We start from the raw sequence: 18,259 nt of genomic DNA, 5'->3' as shown, positions 1-18,259 counted from the left end.
AAATGTCCTGTTGTGTAATTTGTTCTGATAGCTGATTGTATTTATAGCTTTGTGTAATTCATGAAGAAACAAGCCATAAGGGGGGAGAGGGGCCAGTGGAGCACAGGAGATGGAGCAATCTTTCACATATATTTAAATGCAGTATTAGCTGCCTATAAATGTGCAGAAAAGTAGCGGTGTAGATGAAGGAGAAAATATACCGAAGACATCGAGTTTGCTTTCTTTGGTCAGATTTGTTACCTTTCCATATTTCCTCTGTAAAAGGTTTTAAAATTAATATAAACTTGTTTTGTATCAAAATTCTTGGCCACTGGTGCTTAAATAGAACACTTGGCAATTTTTGTTTTGGTATTTTTTTTTGGTGGGGTGCAGATTACAGCCTGTCTGCCCTCTGATCCAGGTGCAAGTAAACCTGTTGATATCCACATCTATAACTGCCCTGATATTGTGATAATCATGATTGCACAGCCCTAGCAGTGTGGGTATATTCCATCTTACCATCTACCTACTTATTGAAAGATGCCTGTGTGCCCCTGTTGTAGCATCTCAGACATACCAGTAACAGTCAAATCCATCTATACCAAATATACGTATTTGTATACGTGTATGTGTATATTGGTATTTGTATGTGCACAAATAGTTGTATTTATACTTATATTCAGCATAGAAATATATTTAAAAATAGCTGTACCAGTCAAGATAACCAAAAATCCTTTGTTTCTGGGAAAAGTTTAGGAAAATGCATGCATGGATTTATAGATAAGCTGACAGGCTTTGTAAGTTACGTCCTTTCTGTAATGCTTGTTTAAAACTGCCTTCAGCTCTTTCATATGCCACATACGAGTTCAGAAAAGAATTAAGTTGCTTAACTTCCTTTTGTCTCTCTGAAGAACATCTAACTTATTTTTCTGTTTCAGTGGAAAGTGCGTATAGAGCAACCTGAACATTGCCAATTTCATACTTGCAACAGCTCATGAGCTGCTGGATTCTGAAATGGGTTTCCTAAACAGGGTTTTGTGAAATCTTATTTATGAATTGACAGTTGTCAAATAAAGTAGTAGAGAACAGTATGTGGAAACCTGTCTGCCTTGCTGTTCTTTTTTTCTTTGCAGACATGATGAAGAGTATTAAATAGCAATTTTTTTCTTTTGCTGGGCTCCGGTTAAGACTTTCTCCTTGTGTATCTTCGCTTTGTTTAATGATGTAGCATATATATCTCTCTGTACTTAAAAAATCTAAATGAAAAATTGTGTAGATGTTTGCTTAGACACCTATCCTCTAGGCTTGCTTATAAGTCATCTTGCCTTTGATATTTTACAGCTATTCTTACTGCCTTCCAACATAATATGCTCTGCTTAGCTTCAGTTATACCTACGTTTTTTTTCTTGCATGTGCTAGGCTGCTACTTTTACGTTTATCTCTCAAGATGATCTTAGAACCCTTTTTAAATTTTGGAAATAACGTGTTGCAAAAGGTTAATGATAGGTTATATTTAATGATATGCTTACAAAGTAGAGCTAAATGTGTTAAACATGCACACATACATAGTATACAAATGTAAAACAAATTTCTGATGCTGTGTTTTTTTTCCACAAACTTTGTGGTGGAGCTTCTCTCTGTAACTGGCAGCGTAGATACATTGTGCTGTTGTTCCCTGAGACTGTTAGATGGAAGCCTTTCCTTTTCTTAGCGTTCAACTATGATAGCTTAAATAGGGGGGAAAGAAAATGTCTGCTGAACTATGTGACTACAAGGAGAGTAAAAAGGCTGCCTGATTAATTATGCTGAAAGCTTTAAAATGCTACTTTCTTCTGTTCGGTTTACTGAAAACAAGGTTGCCTGTAGTCTATAACTCAAATATAGATTGGAAAAGTGTAAAAGGGGGAAAAAAATTAAAATGATGTGGTATATTCCTTTCTCCCCAAGAAAGGGAGTTCCGTGCTCCATCTTTGGGATCTCTGGAAAATTGCATGAAGCTTTCCCAGATGACTGTCCAAGGACTTCAGCAGTTCAAGTCTCCACTTCTGCAGCTGCCTCACATTGAAGAGGACAATCTTAGGCGAGTCTCCAATCATAAAAAGGTATAAGACTAGGAATGATGCTTGTTAATTTATTAAAACAGTGTTTTGATTAACCTGTTGGTCTATAAGGAAACAAGGTCACGAATTAACTACGAGAAAAAAGAAAATATCAGTATTTGTGTGTGTGTATATATATATCTATGTATAAATAGGATGTGCATATATAGGAGTATGAGGAATTCAGTGTAATATATCCTAGATCTGTGTGCTTTTTGTATTTTTAAATTCCATCTCTGTTAGGAGGTAGGAATTAAGATCAGATATTTGTTAAGTATAAAAGGCACCTTGACCTCAGAAACAGAAGAAACAGTTTCTTTCTTATTGCAAAGTGTTATCTTCTGTTGAATGTAGCATGTTTTCACAGTACAGCTGGAATATGTTTTTTTGATTGTTTGGCTTTACACCATTCTGTAATCTAGTTTGATAGAAAATGCAATTTGATGATAGCACAAAGGACTTCATAAAGGGAAAAAAATAGTTAATTACTGTGTTTAAGTATTTCAGGTTTTGTGATCCTTTGTGTATGAAAGAGGATGCATTTAAAAAACAAAGCTATTGCTGTGTAGTTGTAGTTGGATAAGTATTGATATTTGTAGAATTTAAGTACAAAAAAGATCGTGTGACTGTGTTGTCTGAATACCTGTATACATTTCTTTACGCCTGTTGCACTGACTAATGCTGTGTTCAAACCTGCTTATTTGTTTGACTGTAGCATATCTTCCACAAATTCCTGGTTAGAAACAAGCAGTTATATTCTAATAGAGGTTGACTTTTGTGATAGTCTTATGACAGTGGCTAATTGTGATAAATGTTAAAAATATTTTTATGTAATGAAAGTTTTGTTTAGCTTTAACTACAGCATTAGGTGGTGTTTAAATGCTTCTTTATTAGTGTAAAGATAACGAATTCTTGAGTGCTACATTTTTGATTTAGTTTGAAGATGCTCATTCACTGGCATTAGTCTGTTCCTTGGGATCAAGTAGAAGAACCTTTCTCTTACAAGTATTGTTAAATGCTTATTTTCCATAATCCAGCTGCAGTCTATAGGGAGCATACAAAAAAGTACGCACAATTTTGAATATATTTTTGATATGTATAGTGTTCCTAAGAAAACAAGAATTTGACTACTTTGTAATCCCACTCATCTTTTCCCTGAAAGAGAGGAGACCAATTTGTTAGGCTTATTTGTACAGGATTTCCATGCAATTCATTTAAAATATAGTCCCCTAGATGGAGACATGATCAGCCTGCCCGGAATCATGATCAACCTGCCTAGATACGTTAAGTTGATTTTAATAAAATACATGCTTTCCTAATAGTGTGAGGTAATTTAGTGTTCAGACAAATCTGTTTCTGTCCTTGCCCCTCCACTCTGCAAATCTTTAAAAAGGAATAATTTTGGATTTCTTTGTAATTCAGTGTAACAACTAAGTACAAGTTACTTAGCTTTTTCCTACTAGTATAAATATCAAAGCACTGAGGTAGTCCAGTTAAATAAAGAACTCAATTAGTAGGGTTTCTTGACTCAGCTTTCTGAAAGAGCTGAGCTTAAATAATAGTTTCGTAACAAATCTATTCAGTTTCTAAGGAATCGCATTCTGTGGAACACACCAGTGTTCAGACCAGAACCATTAGGTTAGAATGGAACCTCTTTGTTTTATTGCTTAGCAAAACTTGCTAGTTTTCTAAAGTGTGGCTTTTTCATAAGAACAAATCAAATGTTGTGTATGTATTAGTAATGTGGGGACACGAGTGATGTATTAGCAAGAGTTTTTGTGGACTGTGTTCTCTGCTACCATGTGGTTTCTTTTTTTTTTTTTAAATTCAGTATAAAATCAAAAGTATTCAGGATTTGGTGAGTTTGAAAGGTTCTGATCGTCGGAATTTACTGCATTTCCTTGAAGATAAGAAATATGATGAAGTTATGGCTGTCCTTGGTAGCTTTCCATATGTCACTATGGATATAAAACCACAGGGTAAGTCGGAGGTCTTTTTGTTCTGTATGTGTCAGCCTTCTGACATTTTGGTAGTCTATTGGCAATAGTCTTTTGGAGGACTCTGAAACACAACTCACTATTATTTATGTGGCTTGGAAATGCCTTTTTTTGATTGGCAGACTCTTGTATGTGAGATTAATAGTCTGCGAAGATAAAATACATTAAAACATTTCACAAATTCCCAAGCCAGCAATACTTTCTCCTACAGGAGCTTATCTGGTATTTCACCAGTTGATTTAATATTTCACGAGTAATATGGAATTCTGGTTGAAATGCCACTTTTATTAGCTATCTTAAAAAGTTGTCCTCATACCAGAATTTATGCTCAGCTTATTCCAGTATGGAGAGTCAGTTATGAGATTTTTGAATTGCAGACCCTGATGACTAAATATTCGTGGGTCTATTTGTGATAATCTTTCTACGGTTTTCATATATGGTAGAATATTTCCATGCTATGCTTAGATTTTTTTATGCACTGTTTCAATGAGTGTATAACTGTCTTAATCTCCGAAGTTTAGGTATATTATTAAGCAGTCCCTGTTAGGTAGCTGTTTAGTGGAAAGTGGATTGGTTCTTCAGTCTCCTTTCCTGTGTAGATCAGTGCTAGTAAATCTGAAATATATGAAAGGTTGTTCTAATACTTATTTATATTGTTACTGTGGTGGCAATGATCAAATTCAAAATGTGATGGATTTTGTTTGGGTAGCCTAATTTTTAACTTGTCATATGCATAGTCCTCTCTGAGAACAAAATGTTAATGAAAATGCCTGTTAAGGAAACAAATGTCTGTTGAGCTTGGTATTTCTAAATATTGTTTTTTTTTAAAAAAGCAAACAACAACAGAAACCCCACTACTTTATTGTACTGAAGTTATATGGAATATAATGAAACATTGTATGAAATATATATATGTGAAACTAGTGAATAGTAAAACTGCCTTCCTGGGGCAGGGTGGGGTGTAAATAAAAGTTCCACACTGGGATATAACTCTTCTTCCTCGACCTGGGACATTTTCCAGTTCATAGACTGAAGAGATAAACTCCTCAATGGCCTTCCTGTGGGTTTTACGTTTGATGTTTTAGTTAAAGTAATCATTGCTATTCTTTTATTTTCCTTCGCCTTCTACTTAAAAAAGAATTAAATGCATGATTGTTAAAGTGGCATTGAAATTGAGTTGTTAATCATATGAAAGTCAGGAAAATCAAAGTTATGATTCCCAGAACAAGTACAACAAGGTCCCTTTGGTCATATGTGGTATTTCATGTTTCTGAAGTTTTATGCTTTAATATATATAATGCACAATATAATAGAATTATGGTTCCCACAGCAGCAGTAACTTTGAATTTTCTAACTTCCATGCAATTAAAATTTCAAATTCAGTGTTGCTATTTTATAGTTTGCTACATTACCAGCCCTCATCCTGATAGTATATTTGATGTTGTAAGAGACTTATTAAATAATATTTTGAGATGGTTTCTGTTATTTCTAAATATAAGCGTACAAATTCCATTTTTTGACAGAAAATAATGTGTAATGGAAAAAAATGCTTGACAGAAGTGTAACAGGTAATTTTGTTTCCTTTTATCCTAGTTTTGGATGATGAAGACAGCAACAATATTACAGTGGGTTCTCTTGTCACTGTTCTGGTCACACTGACAAGACAGACCATGGCAGTAAGTATTAACAATACTTGTTCTTTAAGGTTAACTGCAATTATCTGCCAGTAAGCAAGCATTTATTCTTTGGGAGCTAGTGTAGTGTTTTGTAAATATAACTGTAAAATAAAGATTCGAAATTGAGAACTTGTGCTCTTGATCCTCTCTATATTTCTGTTTCTGAATGAGTCAGTTTTCCTGGGGTCAGACTGAAGTTGAGTCAGACCCATTGCAGCTCTGCAGGAAACAATAAAAGAATATGGCAGGTGATACTGCTCTGAGGTGTGTAAGTAAGAGTGAAAGACATTCAGAAACTTAGTTCCTGAGATAGGATGAAGTATTTGATCAAATACTTAGGATAGTGTTTGAAACTGATTTCACTTTGTGGGCTCAATGTTACAAATCCGTTGATTTTTTTTTTTTTGGACACTTAGGAAACTCAGTCCAGCAGAGTATAGCATATACATAACTTAATATAAAGGAGATACACCTGTGCCATAGAAAGTAGACTGGGTAGCAACATTATGTAACCAAAATAATACTGCACCCTAAGAGTTAAATTTCTGACTTGTGCTTATTTTTTATCTTAAAATGTAGTAATGACTTTATTTGAATGAAAAAGGTAGTACACAAACTAAATAAACTTTTACCCAACAGAGCCTCCAGTATATTTTTTTACATCTGTACTATTTGTCTAAGCAAATGGAAGGTCTTGAGTTAAGTCGCTAACACAGGGCATACAAGCAGGCGTATAACAGTTGGGGACCAGACTACACACTGAAGGCAGTTAAACACAAAGCAGTCTGTATGTGCAACTACCATGTGTTCATGTTGTGGAATTTCAGAATGCGGCATCTCAATGGTAACTGAGGATGCAGTAAGTAGAAATTAAAAGCACCATCACTCTGCTGGAGAAAGCTGAAAATTGTGAGCAAACTTAACTGTACTGCAAAATTAATTAAGAGGTCTGACAGTGCATAGAAAACTTTAAGGTTTTTATTTTAAGGTGCTTTCTACAGGGAACTCTACTAGGCGGTCTGACCTTGATATACATGGTCTAAACACTAGAACTAGCTCTTTATAAGACACTTTTTGTGGTGGTATCTCGTTTGCCATCATTCTGTAAGACATATCCCTGTAACTGTTTTTATGTTCTTTTTAATGGCACATAGTATGCTTTGATGAAAGAAAGACATGGAAAACTTCCATTTATATAGAATGTTCTAGTGAACAGAATACTAACTTTGTGTTTTTGTCTTAATGTTTCATATATCTAGCTTGATTGCTTTCCTGTGTCCCTGATTAGCAGTACAGCTGTTAGTTTTTAATGTTCCGGCAATTGGAACAGCATTTGCATTTTACTACTGTTTGCTTTTGTGATAAAGGATTTTTTATAAAACAAGCAGGTTCTTTGGAACATGATGGCACGTTGTTACTAAATTTCTTTTTAATGTTAGCGATGGAAAAGTCCTAGACCAAATGTTTGAAATAGTCTAATTTTGATGTGTTAATCCCCTGTTGCGTTTGTCAGTGGAAAAAAAATTTTTTGAATAAAACCTTCAGAACGGATTTAGCTATATTTAGATAAATTCAAATATAAATGCAACTCTTTAATCGTTTGCTCGTTTGGTACAGAGAGGCATTAACAGTTCTCACATCTTTCTCTAATCAGGAAGTGTTTGAAAAGGAACAGTCTATATGTTCAGCAGAAGAGCAGCCAGCAGAAGAGGGGGTAAGTTGAGAATAAATGTTCCTCTTGCTAGCCGAAGAGAACTTTGAGTTACTATATTTGCCCTTCTCAAGCATCTTCTTCAGAAACACCTACTAAGTGTCTCTTGAACTGTGTTTTCTAACTTTGGTTCTCAGCTTAAAATGCTTGAAGTAGAGTGGATACCTGAAATTTGATGAACAGAATAAATATTTTAAATACTACTTTCTTACAGCAAGGAGATGGCAACAAAGTGAAGAGCAAAGGATGGCAGCAAAAGAATAAAGGAACCAAGAAAGCTTCAAAATCAAAGAAAAAGAAGCCATTAAAAAAGAAACCTGTGCCGCCTTCATTGCAGCCACCAAAACAGCAGAAGCAAAAACAAGCTAATGGGGTAGCTCATAGATTCATTGATATTTTAGTTTTATGTTCAGGTTATCATTCCTAATCTGATATTTGTTTTGTTTGCTTTTTACATTTCATTCAATGCTTCTGTAAAGCATGTTTCCTAAAATACTCTTTTTCTTGAAATTATAAAAATTACAGATAAAATTATCAGTGAACCCCACCCTAGTAGTGTTTCTTGTGGCCCACTGAAAATTGTGCCTAACTAGATTAGAAGTCTGGCTTCATATTCCCTTTTTAATAATTTTGTTATGCTGCCATCTGGGATATGGATTGTTCCATACCTTTTACTTTTACTTTAAGGGCAAAAAATGAATAAGATGAGATTTTCTTCTGGTAAATTAAACAGGTTTAGTACCTTTATGCTCCCACTGCATGGTGTTTTGTCCATTTCATGGGTCATGTTGTAGGTATTTCCTTATGTTCTCTCTAATTTTTGTATGACTCTTTTGAAATGCGTCCCTGGAATCAAACACTCCTTTCTCCTATTTGTGTTGCGGATACCATATGGAGAAGGAAAATTGCTTCCCTGCTCCTCTTAGGACATGAGGTGAAAAAGATTAATCTTCATTGTAGACGTTCTCTGTGACACAGGAAGACTGTAGATCAAAATAGGAAATGAGAGCTATGACCTTAAAACAAATGCTGAAAATGCTACATACTACAGTAATGCAGACAAACTAAGTTAGAGGTGGGTGGTTTTGTTGTTTTTTTCCTCACTAGGAAGTAGTTGTGAAGGAAGAAGAAGAAGAGATCTCTGATAAAGGAAGTGAATCTGAAGAAGAAGAAACAAACAGGGACTCTCAAAGTGAAAAAGATGATGGAAGTGACAGAGACTCCGATAGAGAACAAGATGAGAAACAAAACAAAGACGACGAAGCTGTAAGTCTTGCTTTTTCTTGAAGGGTAATATTGCCTCTGGGCTTGAGAGAAAATGCATTTTAATCCTCTAGCATCCCCTCAGGCTAGGCAACACTAGGATAAAGGCAGTAATATCAGTACACCAGAGGTTTTCAGGCCTTATTCTGGCATAAGAGCTCTGTCATTGCAAGTCTGTTTTAGAAAGAGTAGTGAAAAGTCTTTGCAACGTAGACAAAGCATAAAAATGAAAAGAGAAAACTAGCTTAACTTCAGGGAGTGATTGCAATGTTTCTTTCAGCTTAATTTGATTACTAACTGCTGCAGATTATCATATAACACCTCTCCTTTGAATTTTGTTCTTTATATACAGTAGCTATTGTATACTGTATAATACATACTATAGCATGTAGTAGTTGAAGGAACTAGTATATGTGCTTAATATGGAAACTCTACTGTTGATTATTCGGTTAGTCATTTGAAACTGGGGATTAAGAGGTTGCAATTGAGAATGAGGCATTGTGGTTGCAGATGACTTCTGCACCACCGTGGAAGACTTAAGAGAGACAGCTGGAAGTCCAGTACAGGGTGAGAATAATTTTCTGACTGGGCGGGGAAAAAGAGCTCTTAATCAAGACACTTACAGATTAGATGAGTGTTTATAGGTTATGCCATAGTAGAGAGTTCTGAATGTGCAGACTGATCTTGCAGATCTGTTTTTTGTTGTTTTTATAAATACCTACATTAGTGGTTTCATTAGTTTTACAATTAGATATATAAATATATATATCTTGCTTTTAATTGTACTGTATAATTTAATCTCTGTGCCTTTCCCATTTATAAAAGATAGTGCAGTATAGTAGTGTAAGAGCTTGTCCTAGGTATCTTTTTCATAGGCTAAAATTTTTCCTTTTTTTGGTCAAGAGATGGGTAGTGCACAGTAACTCTTTAAATTTGTCTTTGACAGGAGTGGCAAGAATTACAGCAAAGTATACAGAGAAAGGAACGAGCTCTTCTTGAAACCAAGTCGAAGATAACACATCCTGTTTACAGTCTCTTTTTTCCTGAGGTCAGTAATAGAAAACATTATAGTTGTGAAACATGAGAATTAATATAATAAATAATCTCTCTTTATATAGTTTTCCTGTAAATACTGGACTTCAAAAATATCTTAATGCTTGAAGAAATTGTTAATCTTTACTTGAAAATGTCTTGCTTTCTAAAATCCTCTTAAAAAATCCTCTTAAAATTTTCTCAGTTTAGTAAAACCTGTTGATATGTTCTTTCTATCCAGTTCCCAGAGACTTGCAAATTTGTATATAATTTAAGATATTTTTTCCAATGGCAACAAAGCTAAAGTTTTCTTCTGCTGATCTACTACGTACAGATACATTCAGAATGAAACCTTTCAGATTTAGGGCTCTAATTTATAGTACTCTCTTCCATTTGTGCTGTGCAATGTGAAAGCACAGCAGTTGCTCTAAATAAAGAGTTAATGTAGAGCATTACCTGCTCTTTAGCTTGCTGCAAGCCCCTCTGAGAGGGGGAGGTCTTGACTCCTCCTGTGTTAACAAAAATGACCAGAGAGTTTGGGGAGTCATTTATATCAGCAGTTGTTCTGGCTTGCTGCTTGACGTCTAGTCTCAATGCAACAGCGTGGTGGCAAAGGAGGGTGCAGCTGTGGAAGATGGAGAGGGTTAGTAAAGCTGCCTCTTTGTACCGCAGCATAGTCTGGAACCGCCATATGCCAATATGCCAATTGGTTGGAGGCTGGTCACTAGTGGTGTCCCCCAGGGCTCGGTACTGGGGCCGTTCCTCTTTAATATCTTTATCGATGATCTGGATGAGGGCGTCCAGTGCACCCTCAGTAAGTTTGCAGATGACACCAAGCTAAGTGCGTGTGTCGATCTGCTCGAGGGCAGGAAGGCTCTGCAGGAGGATCTGGATAGGCTGGAGCGATGGGCTGAGGTCAACTGTATGAAGTTCAACAAGGCCAAGTGCCGGGTCCTGCATCCTGGGGCGCAACAACCCCAAGCAGAGCTACAGGCTGGGAGATGAGTGGCTTGGAAAGCTGCCTGGCAGAGAAGGACCTGGGAGTATTGGTTGATAGTCGGCTGAATATGAGCCAGCAGTGTGCTCAGGTGGCCAAGAAGGCCAACAGCATCCTGGCCTGTATAAGAAGCAGTGTGGCCAGCACGGTCTAGGGAGGTGATTGTCCCCCTGTACTCGGCTCTGGTGAGGCCACACCTCGAGTACTGTGTTCAGTTTTGGGCCCCTCGCTACAGGAAGGACATGGACGGTGCTCGAGCGAGTCCAGAGAAGGGCGACCAAGCTGGTGAGGGGTCTGGAGAACAAGTCTTACGAGGAGCGGCTGAGGGAGCTGGGGTTGTTCAGCCTGGAGAAGAGGAGGCTCAGGGGCGACCTTATCGCTCTCTACAGTTACCTTAAAGGAGGCTGTAGCGAGGTGGGGGTTGGTCTGTTCTCCCACGTGCCTGGTGACAGGACGAGGGGGAATGGGCGAAAGTTGCGACAGGGGAGTTTTAGGTTGGATGTTAGGAAGTACTTCTTTACCGAAAGGGTTATTAAGCATTGGAACAGGCTGCCCAGGGAGGTGGTGGAGTCACCATCCCTGGAGGTCTTTAAAAGACGTTTAGATGTAGAGCTTAGCTGATATGGTTTAGTGGAGTACTTAGTGTTAGGTCAGGAGGTTGGACTCGATGATCTTGAGGTCTCTTCCAACCTAGAAATCTGTGTCTGTGTCTATTAAATCATGGAGCACTCTTTTCTATACAGCTTAAAAATATAAAGTCAGCTGTGAGGAGGTGCCAGAGAAAGGAGAAGGGGATGTATTTAAGAATGGTGTCTCAGTACTGTAGGTAGGTTGGGGTGTCTCTACAGCAGCCTTTGGTTTTGCAAGTTCTATTGGTTGTTACTTATGCAAACTGCTGGCGAGTTTGCAGGTGGCTGAAAACCCATTACAACAATGAAACCATGAAAAGGATGGGATTTTTCAAAGTGTGGGTTTTGTGTTCTGAGCAAGTGAGAAAGCTCAGTGGGAGATGACCAGATTGGAACCAGAAAGGAGGAGTATTTGGCCACGCTTTCTTTCCGGGCTGGTGGTTCAGAGGGTTCCCTTTGCTTCCCTGCTGTCTGACTAGGGAGCTAATCTAGGGTCTCTTCTCCTGCATTGTGCTGGCTCCAGTAACAGGGAGGAGATGCAAGGCTTATGCTTCCTTTTGTGGTTTAAAGGAGATGACTGAGATAGGGAAGAACAGGAGAACATTGGAGACACTGTATATCTGCTCCTTCTCTTAACTCGCCGAGACTCTGTGCTCTGTACGGCTTGTTGCATGTGCAAAGCATACACTGTTGTACCCGTACTTGTGATCCCTACTATTCTTGCTGTCTTTACTCCGTTCTGCTATTATTAGAAAGCAAAGTGTGGGAAGCAAGAGTCTTCTGGACCTCGTAGAGATGAGGATGTAATTGTGAGGACAGGGATCTGACCAGTGTGCCTGCACTGTCTTCTGTGACTTCTTTATCATTGCTGAGGAGCCAGACAAGATAGACGAACAAACCAAAGAAACTTCCTAAAGGCCTTAGCTGAGAGTTGTGCTGCCTCATGACATCTGGTTTTGTAAGAGGTTATTGTAATGCTGCATTTTCCTGACGTTGTTAGGCAACTTCTCATCTCTCAGTACAACTTCTGACTGTGCACCAGTATAACAAGAAAAGTTGTACTGGCATTTTGCTCTTCTAGTCTGCCCTAGATCATGTCAAATACGCAGCAGAGTTGTTGCTTGTTGCTGCAAAGGCAGCTGGCTTTGGTCATCAATTTAACCTCAAATAGTACATACTATGCGCTGTGCTACAGGGGTGCTAACTATTAGGTTTTATTTTTACTGCACTAAAGGTTCCTTCAGAGACTTTGCTTATGCTCTCAAGTAACAAGCTGCTGTGTGTAACAAAGCTGTTGATGGATTTTATGATAAAATCAAAATGCAGTATTTTGTTTAAAAAAGAAAATATAGTTCTGAACCGAATATTTGAACTTGAAGGAAATGCATGGTGTTGCAGTTGTAAATTTTCTGTTTTCTCTGCACTGATTTCCCAAAAGTTGAATGCAGCTGCAGTTGGAGCATATTCAGAGTTGATTTGCAGAATCTGAAGGAACAAAACCTGAAGAACAAAACTCTCTGGTTTATTTTCTCCTCTGTGATTTATGGTGTGCTTAATCATGATTGTTGTCAGCTCAGAGTTGCAGAGTTGTGGATGAAGTGTTGTATTAATCTTTGTATTTCCAGGGTTTATGGATGTTTGAGTGTTGCTGAGCCTCATTGGGACTGCCTCCTGAGGACCAGTATACGCTTTCATCGAAGTTTTTAGGCAGTTGATTACTCTGCCAGTGATGCATCTTTAATCTATGCAGGTTCCTAAATAATTATCTTCTGCTTCCACAACGATAGATCCAGAAACTGCACAGATTGTAGTTTTGACATTTTTAGGTAGAAACTAGCCCTGGTATTCCAATTTCATGAACATACTGGTTCCCTGGCATGCCAAACCTTGCACCCATCTGTTAAAGGGCATTTTGCCCATTTGCCTGTTAGCTTGCCAGATTCTCACAGGCACAAACTTTAAATTCTACCCAATAAGAGAACGGAAAATGACACTCCTGCACAGTTGTCCTTTCTATAAAAAATGACTTTGTGTTCAGGTTCTTTACTTCCAAAGAGTTTACTCTATAGATTTCTTTGAGCACTAGAGTGATGAATGGTATTTCTTTCCCCACTTGGTTGGGTGTTATTTTTAACTGTCAACTGAATTTTCACAAAAACTGGTCTGTTCTTTGCTCTAAAGAAAAAAAAGAAGATTCCTTGCCATTAAGTGTGATGGAAACATACACAGCGTATAGCAAGTCAGCAGAGTGTTTTAGTAATGTCAAAACTTACATCTTGGTATAGAAGATGATCTTTTCTGTTATGGTTAGAGGCCTCATAGGCTCAAAATGGCAAGTAGCCATGTCTGTAATGGTTCTACCTTCTTTAGTTCTTGTTCTTGTTAGTACTGCTTATACTGTTTATCTTTCTGTTCGTAGAGTCCCCTTGGCTGGGAAATAAACATTTCTACTGTGTAAGATTCTTCTTTGCTACAAGTGTCAAGGAGATTGACATTGTATTTTCTGTTAAAACTTACACCTAAAATAATTTATGCCTTGTAATCACATGGAACAGTTATTCATAAATAAATCACTTGGAGTAGCTGCAAAAAGGGCTTAATTCTACAAATTCTGGTCTTAAATTGTGTATGAATAGGTGTTTTTTCTGTTCTTAGTGTTTATTCTAACCATGTGAAGAACTGCTGTTGCTTTACTGTGACGCAGTTGCTTGTACTTCCATACACTGCAGTATGGGCATTAACATATTGAGTTAATTTTGTACTTCTCTGCTATGGGACTGAACAGTGCTGATGAGGGTCTCTTGGATGCTGTTGTATGTGTTTTGATGTTATAAATCTATACTTTGCTAGGTGAATATTCCAGTGAGATGTTGATAATGCTTACTAGCATAACCAGTCAATTCAAAAGAAGAAAGTTATTTAGCTTTTGTGACTTTTTACATGCGTAATTTAAATTTTAGGTTAGCGAATACTGGTTCTGAAGTGTTCAAGAAGAAAAATAAAACAATTAGGATTTTGGACTAGTCAACTGTTTTTAGTCTACTATTTCAGTAGACTTAAAAAATTCTTCAAATTCCATACATTAACAGTACTGGATTCCCACCTGTGGAATTTGGAAGGGGTTCAGAGGTTTACTGGGAAGAGTACTTTGTCTTTCAGCATGCTTTGCTGTGTATGCTGACCTTTTCATCCAGGCTGGGTTTCTGTCGAAGGACTTAAGGTAGTATTAAATGGAGCTGGGGAGCGTTGTACTTGCATGAACTTGCTCATTAATCCTCAGTGTACACAATTCTTCAGAATGGTTCCGTGTTGATATGGTAAATCGGGTTGGCTACGAATGAATGAAACCTTTGGAGGCCAACAGTTACTTGTGATAACCTGTTTTCTTTCAGTGTGTGGCATATACTATTTATGTTGTTAATACATAAATAAGAATTATAAAAAAAAGAAACACAACATCCCTTGTATCTGTATTATAAGGACCAATGAATCATAATTAACTGCTGTAAACAGTACAAATGTCTTTGTGGCTTTAATATTCCTGTTTTTTAATATTTTATTTTATTTTTTGAAAGGAAAAACAAGAGTGGTGGTGGTTATATATTGCCGATCGAAAGGAGCAGATGCTAATATGTATGCCATACCATGTTTGTACACTAAAAGATAAAGAAGAGGTAAAGTAGTGGAAAAACTTACTTTTTCAGTGTTGCAAAGCTGTACTAAAGTGTATTATGGTATGCAAATACATTTAATTCATTTCAGTTTTATTTTTTTCATACTTGACTCTTAAAAAGGGAAACGAATTTTACTGTCCTGATAGAAGTATGCAAGAGCCTTTTAACCGTGAAAATTGATAATGGAAAAAGAAAAAATAATTTAAGCCTTTCAACTTCCTTTCCAGATCATAATTTTTTCCTGATATCAAAAGCTGATCAACCCAATATTCATACAAAATGATCATTCTTAAAGAAAGTTATTCAAATATGTGAGAAATATGAAGTGCTCTTTTTTCTGTAAAACATTAGCCTTGGCTCATCTGAGCCTTTTCAAGACTGTAACCTTTCAGCTGTGTTCTTTGTGTTTCTGAAAACTGGAGACTTGATGTCTTTTGTTCTTTTTAAATAAATTTTATGTTCCATTTCAAATAACAGTAAACTAATACTTTCAGCAGACCAAATATTCTTCTAAATCCACAGAGGTTAGAGTTAGGAAACATACAACAGGAGGAAATTGTATGCTTAAAAATGTAGAGCTACTTTGGTCTAAATCAGGAAAAAAAAATTTGACTACGAATATTAATCTTTCTTGCAAGGTATTGTGCTTGGGTATTCTTTATTTTTCTGCAGATACTCTATCATATAGGAATTTTCAAATATATGTCACTTGTAAAAAAATAAAATAAAATATATATATATATATATATATATTATTCAGTAATAGTATTTATTACTCACTAGAGTACTTAGTTAATTGTTCTATTATGTCATTTCAAAGTAGTAAGAACTCACGGAGTGAATTATCTTTTGCAGGTAGAGCTGAAATTCCCAGCACCAGGCAAGCCTGGAAACTATCAGTACACAGTTTATTTAAGATCAGATTCATATATGGGTTTGGACCAGATTAAACCATTGAAGGTGATGCTTAACTGTATTGTGTTTTTGTATTGTATTAAAAGGTACTTCATATAGCTATTAAAATCCTCAAAGCCTCATTATCTTTAAGAATTCAAGATGTCCTAATTTTAAAATAGTTGCAAAGAGTGGCTTTCAAGTGGTTTCTGCCTAATCCCAGTAGTAGCAGTTTTATGATGGATTTAAATGGGACTAAAGGTTGTGATGCTTTCCAGTGTGTGCATTTTTTAATATATATTTTCTTTTTATTAAATTTTGCAGTGTAATTTGCTCTGTCTTTATATCTTGAGCTCTGTCATGCAGTTTCTCTTTTCTTAGTCCTAGATACATCTATTTAATGGGAAAATCTAGCATGCCATATTTCTGGAAGCAGTATTTTTTTTAACCGTCAGTTTTGTGTGGCATGTCCTTTTTGGTTTTGTTTTGTTTTCTCACTGGTGTGTATTTTTTGTAACTCTTTTCTCCTCTTTTCTTTCTTTCTCTTTATCCAATTGCAGCTGGAAGTTCATGAAGCAAAACCAGTGCCAGAAAATCATCCTCAATGGGATACAGCAATAGAAGGTGATGAGGACCAGGAAGACAGCGAGGGCTTTGAAGACAGTTTTGAGGAGGAAGAAGAGGAGGAAGATGATGATGATTAAACAATACTGTTAATTGACTACAATATCTGCACACACTGCAAACTCTTGGTCTGACTGTGGAACTGTACAATAATCGAGAAACACAGTACAGAAGCTTTGAGAAGGCTGAGTTTAATTTTTCTTTACCAATTAAGAGTGCATTATGTAACTTCTCAGTGGAGGTGAAACAAATCTGTTGCCATTGATACAACCTTGGAATATGCTTATGGCTCATTATAGCCTTCAAGTGCAGGATGGTGCATTTGTTTCAATTGAAAATAAAAGCTTTTTTACTATAAATGTCTGAAAGCGTGGGCTATATATCGTCTGATCAGTTTAGGGTCAAATTTAAATAAAAGGTACTATTAGCTAGGAGCCAACTTTAAACAAATTTTTCTGCATTAGGAATTTATTTTAGAAGACATTTCAGTATAGTCGACGTTATGAATCTTTGTTGGTTGAAACAACATCTGCTCAACTTTCAAACTTGGTTCTGTGGTATTCTTTCAATATTTTGCTGTGATACTGCTCACATCATTCATAGCTTTACAAATCTGTTTTACTTAACTTGATTATTCTATATTGACTTCATACCCATTGCTACATTCCATATATTCTGGAGGGCTGCTTTTTTAGAACTGTTGCCTTTTAATGCCCAAGATTATTATGGAAATCAAACTTTTTTGACTCTGCCATAGGAAATAGTAATGGCTTAAAACATTTTTTAAGCCTGTATTTCACCAGATCAGCAGAAGATCCCTGAATCTTTTGATAAACACAATGACTGAAAGCAACTTTGGGACCATGTGTTACATAAGTTAGTAGCTTTTGCTTAATACCTTTGTAAAAGGTACATGCTGAAAGCTGAAGTGCATTCTTAAATCTGATTCTACCTGACACTATCAGAAACATTTTAAGGAGTAAAATACAACGTGCAAAGAGTGCATGTTTTGTATCAGTTTTGAATTCCCACCGATAAACTGGATATTTTGATGCCTGTTTGCATTTGTAAATGTGCATCTCTTAGAGGTCTTTTTTTAATTTCAGTCTCCTTCAGGTCTGTAAACAAGGCAGTGATTCTACCCAACCCCTGCTTAGAAAAAATAGTCTGATTGGGCAATAAGTTCAGGGAAGAGAGAATCAAGGCTGTTGGTGTATTGTGTGACTTGTCAAAATCCACAGACAGATTCTTCTTCTCAACTATGAAAATGTGATGCTGTAAGACATGGGGCAAGTTGTCATACTGAGAAATTTCCATCCTATGAAAATCACCCAAAGCCAGATTAGCTGTGCGCTAATTTGTGACCTTGTTTATTAAAAAGGGATGTCACTTTAAATGCAAATTTACATTGATATATTCTTTGTAATTGCAGTAGTTGCAAATAAAATTTGAAAATGTTTTAAATGAGATTATGGTATTTTTCAAAGTACTTCTGAAGTGCACATCACCCAGGAAAAACTTGTAAAACATGAGAAAACATAAGCAGTGTCAGATGTTGAAAATAAAGTATGGAGACTAGGTTTAAATTAAACAGCTTATACACTTGACACCTTAACTCCATTCTTCATTTGCAAAATACAGTAAAGAATTAAAAATATAACAAAAACACTAGTTGCATTTTAAA

General features: G+C 36.5%; 1 protein-coding gene across 1 annotated transcript in view; it reads left to right on the top strand.

Moving 5' to 3' along the window:
* The window catches only part of SEC63 (SEC63 homolog, protein translocation regulator), a 59,526-nt gene extending 41,483 nt beyond the window's left edge, over positions 1-18,043 (top strand). The window contains exons 12-21 of the mRNA XM_035564843.2: positions 1,927-2,081; positions 3,910-4,057; positions 5,669-5,751; positions 7,406-7,465; positions 7,677-7,835; positions 8,570-8,728; positions 9,672-9,773; positions 14,959-15,057; positions 15,913-16,017; positions 16,512-18,043. Coding sequence (XP_035420736.1) covers positions 1,927-2,081; positions 3,910-4,057; positions 5,669-5,751; positions 7,406-7,465; positions 7,677-7,835; positions 8,570-8,728; positions 9,672-9,773; positions 14,959-15,057; positions 15,913-16,017; positions 16,512-16,655 — 1,214 coding nt within the window. The 3' untranslated portion in view covers positions 16,656-18,043. The remainder of the gene's footprint in view (positions 1-1,926; positions 2,082-3,909; positions 4,058-5,668; positions 5,752-7,405; positions 7,466-7,676; positions 7,836-8,569; positions 8,729-9,671; positions 9,774-14,958; positions 15,058-15,912; positions 16,018-16,511) is intronic.
* Positions 18,044-18,259: the final 216 nt, after the last annotated feature.

This window comes from Cygnus atratus, chromosome 3, assembly GCF_013377495.2.
Source record: "Cygnus atratus isolate AKBS03 ecotype Queensland, Australia chromosome 3, CAtr_DNAZoo_HiC_assembly, whole genome shotgun sequence".
Taxonomy (NCBI): domain Eukaryota; kingdom Metazoa; phylum Chordata; class Aves; order Anseriformes; family Anatidae; genus Cygnus; species Cygnus atratus.
Note: the sequence above shows the minus strand (reverse complement) of the source record. Positions and strands in the feature narration are given on the sequence as shown.